The sequence below is a fragment of the Hipposideros armiger genome, unplaced genomic scaffold (genome assembly GCF_001890085.2).
Source record: "Hipposideros armiger isolate ML-2016 unplaced genomic scaffold, ASM189008v1 scaffold_168, whole genome shotgun sequence".
In the NCBI taxonomy this organism is placed as follows: domain Eukaryota; kingdom Metazoa; phylum Chordata; class Mammalia; order Chiroptera; family Hipposideridae; genus Hipposideros; species Hipposideros armiger.
This window is the reverse complement of record NW_017731518.1, coordinates 2,829,876-2,833,960: the sequence shown is the minus strand read 5'-3', so window position 1 is coordinate 2,833,960 and position 4,085 is coordinate 2,829,876. Positions and strand designations below refer to the sequence as shown.

Here is a 4,085-nt window from a genome sequence, read left to right as displayed (position 1 = left end):
CTATTTTGAAGGGAATATTCACCAATCTCTGCAGAACATCCCTGAAAACCAGCTGGTACAACCTGTTGTTCTCCAGCAAAAGGGAGGAAAAGGTATGTGGATCCATCATTCCTTGTGTAGGTAAAAGAACCAGGTCTTCCTCAAAGCACCTTTAAGGGGGTGTCATAACTGACTTCGGAATTACATTTGCAAAATATTCTCTAATCACGGTTGAGAGCAATTTAACTCAAACATACTGAACCACTCCAAGCCGTTCATCTTGGATGAGCCTTCCTACTGCCTCATCGAGATGTTACAAGGCTGCAAAGTGTCCAGTTAGCTCAAATAACTGCATTTAACTAATGTGTATATATTTTAGGTATTGAAACAAGAACTTTTCCATAATTTATTTTAGCTATCTTATTCTATTGGGAAGCCCTCAGAATAGGAATCATCTTCTCTATTAAGTTTTCTGCAAAAAAAAAAAAAATGTTCCATGATATTTGGATATTTCATAAATTTGAAATCTTGATTTCGTAAATGAAGATGAGGATGATCACACTTAACAGATGAGCAAAAGGGTTAAATAGGATAGTAGCCCCTGATGGCGAAGACGTGAGCCACACACATTCACACACACTATTGGAAGAAGTGTAAATTGTTACAAAGTTTTGTAAGGTAATTTGGCAATACCTTTCAAAATTTTAAGTGTTCATGTCTTTTGACTCATAGGGACTATATAACTCACTGGTTAAGAGTGAGCTCTGGGTTAATTGTGTGAGCCTGGGCAATTCGCTTAAGCTTCTGTACCATAGTTTCCTTGTCCAAAAATCAAATAATAATAATAATTATATGGACATTGTAAGATTGCCGTAAAAGTCAAAGGACAAAATCCATGTAAAGCATTATGCTCATAGCCTGTCACTGTGCATAATTTCTCAAAGTACCACATATATTTGGATGTTCCTTGCAATGTTGTTTGTGAGAGTAAAAAAATGGGAACTCACCGACCATATTTGTTGGTATATATGGTACAGAGATACATCAGATGCATCTCAATTTTACAATGCAGTTTGTAAAATGATACTTGACACAAAATTATTTTAATTGAGTATTTTTTGGGAAAGGTAGTTTTGTTACTAGAAAGCAGTATACTGTATCCTAGAATTATAAAATTCTAAATATGCAATCATATTCTAATTCAGTGAGGAATTGTGTAAAATTTCACAGAAGGAAATGAACTTGTATCGTGGAATATTGGTATTAGATTGAACTGTGGCAGTGATTTAAAATAAAGAGAATAACACTTCTACTGTCCAGCTATTTATATTTAGCTTGCATCTTTTTTTTTATTTATTATAACTCGCTCACTCATTCACTCACTCACTCCAGGGTGTGAAGCCTGTATCTTTTCATTGATGTTTTCTGTTGTGGAGCTTTGCCATTGGAGAACCTAAAATTCACTATTTTCTGTTTTTAGAGCTTCATCTTCAACCTGAAATAGGGATACATCTGAAACAGAATAAAATAATAATTTAGGCATTTATTATTGGGGAAAAAAAGTGCATGCATAAAGTAGAACATACTTGTATACGAGTATGTATATAGCTATTAAAAGGCATGAAGCCATAACTTATATATTGATACAAAATGAACTCTAAAGTACATTTACTTTTTTGTTTTAAACCTTTTTAATTCCATAATTCAAAAGTCAAAATGCTCACTTTTTAAAAATTCAAATGATTCAGAAGCATGTAAAGAAAAAGTGAAAGTGTTCTTTCTCTCTTCCCATGCTATGTCCCAGAAGCAATCACTATCAACAATTTGGCATTTCATCTATAGCTAATCTTTGTATTGTTCTATGATTTCAGATACATTATTTACTAAAAGGGATTTAAAATGGTATGATGTCATTTGTAATTTTTAAGGGGTATGCAGATGATTATATATACAAAAAATAAGAAAAACACTTTCTAGAAATGTAGTTCTAGATAGACTAGAACTTTTACTTTCACTTCTGCTTTAATCATTTACTGTGAACATATAATACTTTTATTTTAAAAAAAATAAAGATTTAAACTTTTTTTTAAACTGAAAACAAATTTTAAAAGATGAGGATCCATTTTAATTGATTTGACCACAGGATGAGAGGCACAGCGTTTGTTTAAGGTTGTGACTTTAATTCATGATATGTTTTTTGGTAAGTCCCTTTCATTTCTCAATTCATAAACTCAAGATAATATAATGCAAAAGATAATCTTTGTAAAAACTTTTGAGGTTTTTGGATGAATGATGACTGATGCAAGAGTATTACTCCCCAAAGACTGCTTAAAGCAGTTTGGGAATCCACTATTCCACTTTCTCAAGGGGAAAATGGAATTTGGCCATGGATTTTTTTAGTTACTGACAGATCTGGTGGGACATGGCATGTACAGGCCAATACATCTTTCAGTTTATATCAAAAAACAAAGAACAAAGTGAAGAAATGGGCTGTCACTTTCATTCTCTGTTAGGCCAAAGAAATCCAACCACTGACCAAATGAAAACCTCAATAAATCTTCCCAAAGCTCTCTGACCAGTTTCTCTGAAATATAAAGGGCTGTGTTCCTAAAGAGATTAAAAACTCTCAGTACCATTGTATTTCACAGCATTGAAAAAGATCATAGCCTTGTGATCAGAGAATATGCTTGGTATGATTTCAATCTTCTTAAATTTGTTGAAGCTAGTTCTATGTCCCAATATATGGTCTATCCTTGAGAACGTTCCATGTGCACTAGAAAAAAAATGTATAGTCTGATGTTCTAGGATGAAGTGCTCTATAAATGTCAGTTATATCCATTTCATCTAATGTGTCATTTAGGGCTGATATTTCCTTATTTATTTTTTTGTTTGGATGATCTATCCATAGCTGTCAATGATGTATATAGGTCCCTTACTATAGTTGTGTTTTGGTCAATTTCTCCCTTTAGTTCTGCTACTAGTTGCTTTGTATATTTTGGTCCTCCCTGATTGGGGGCATAAATATTGATGACTGTTACGTCTTCTTGTTGTATAGTCCCCTTCATCATTATGAAATGTCCATCTTTGTCTCTTTTTACCTTTTTTATCCTGAAGTCTGTTTCATCTGATATAAGTATGAATACACCTGCTTTTCTCTGAATACCATTTGCTTGGAGTGTCAGTTTCCACACTTTCACTTTGAGTCTATATTTGTCCTTGTGTCTGAGGTGTGGCTCTTGGAGTCAAGCATATGGTTGGGTTTAGTTTTTCGATCCAATCTGCTACTCTGTGCCTTTTTATTGCCCCTGCTCATAAACAATGTCAAAATGTCATAAAGGTATTTTGACATTTTCTACTCCAGTTTTTCTGTTCTTTACTTTTCAAGACATTATGCAGACCCAGGCTTTGCATTTTTACCTTTGTTATTCATTTCACTTATATTTGCATACTGTTTTGCATTTTATAAAATAACTTCATATTCCTTACTTTGTTTGACTTAACTCATTTGAATAAAGCCCTTCAAATGACTTGCTTTCTGGAAATGGCTTTTGAGGCTTCTCTTCAAAACCACAAAACTTTGCAGCTCATTTTGCTCAATTTTTTTTTTTGTAGAAAGTTTAACATGGCATAAAATGGTTAGTCAAGATTTAACTGTAAAGAAAGACCACATAACAAGTGGGAGACTCGAGTAAAGAGGCTCCATCCTTCCTTTTTCCAGTGAAGGATGGTACAAAATTTTTGACAACTTCCCCAAGAAAAAAAGGTTCAGCTGAAACTTTAATAAATCAAATAAACCCTTGACTTTCAAGTCCCATAAACTGATGCCATAAATGCATGCCTAAGGGGGTGAGGAGTCCCAATGCAGCTTTTAACTCTATAGTCACTCAACAAACTCTTCCTGAGGGTTTTCTTTCTGCACAGCCATGGTGGAATATGACACTCTTTTCCTTTATTTTAGGTAGGAAGAAGCTCCGACTGTTCGAATACCTTCATGAATCCCTGTGTAATCCCGAGATGGCATCTTGTATTCAGTGGGTAGATAAAACCAAAGGCATCTTTCAGTTTATATCAAAAAACAAAGAAAAACTTGCTCAACTTTGGGGAAA

General features: G+C 33.9%; 1 protein-coding gene across 1 annotated transcript in view; it reads left to right on the top strand.

The window, feature by feature from the left end:
* Positions 1 to 4,085, top strand: part of SPIC (Spi-C transcription factor) — a 15,004-nt gene that overhangs the window by 5,200 nt on the left and 5,719 nt on the right. The window contains exons 5-6 of the mRNA XM_019651854.1: positions 1 to 92; positions 3,938 to 4,061. The exon at positions 1 to 92 is cut by the window's left edge and continues 17 nt beyond it. Of these exons, the coding sequence (XP_019507399.1) occupies positions 1 to 92; positions 3,938 to 4,061 (216 nt within the window). The remainder of the gene's footprint in view (positions 93 to 3,937; positions 4,062 to 4,085) is intronic.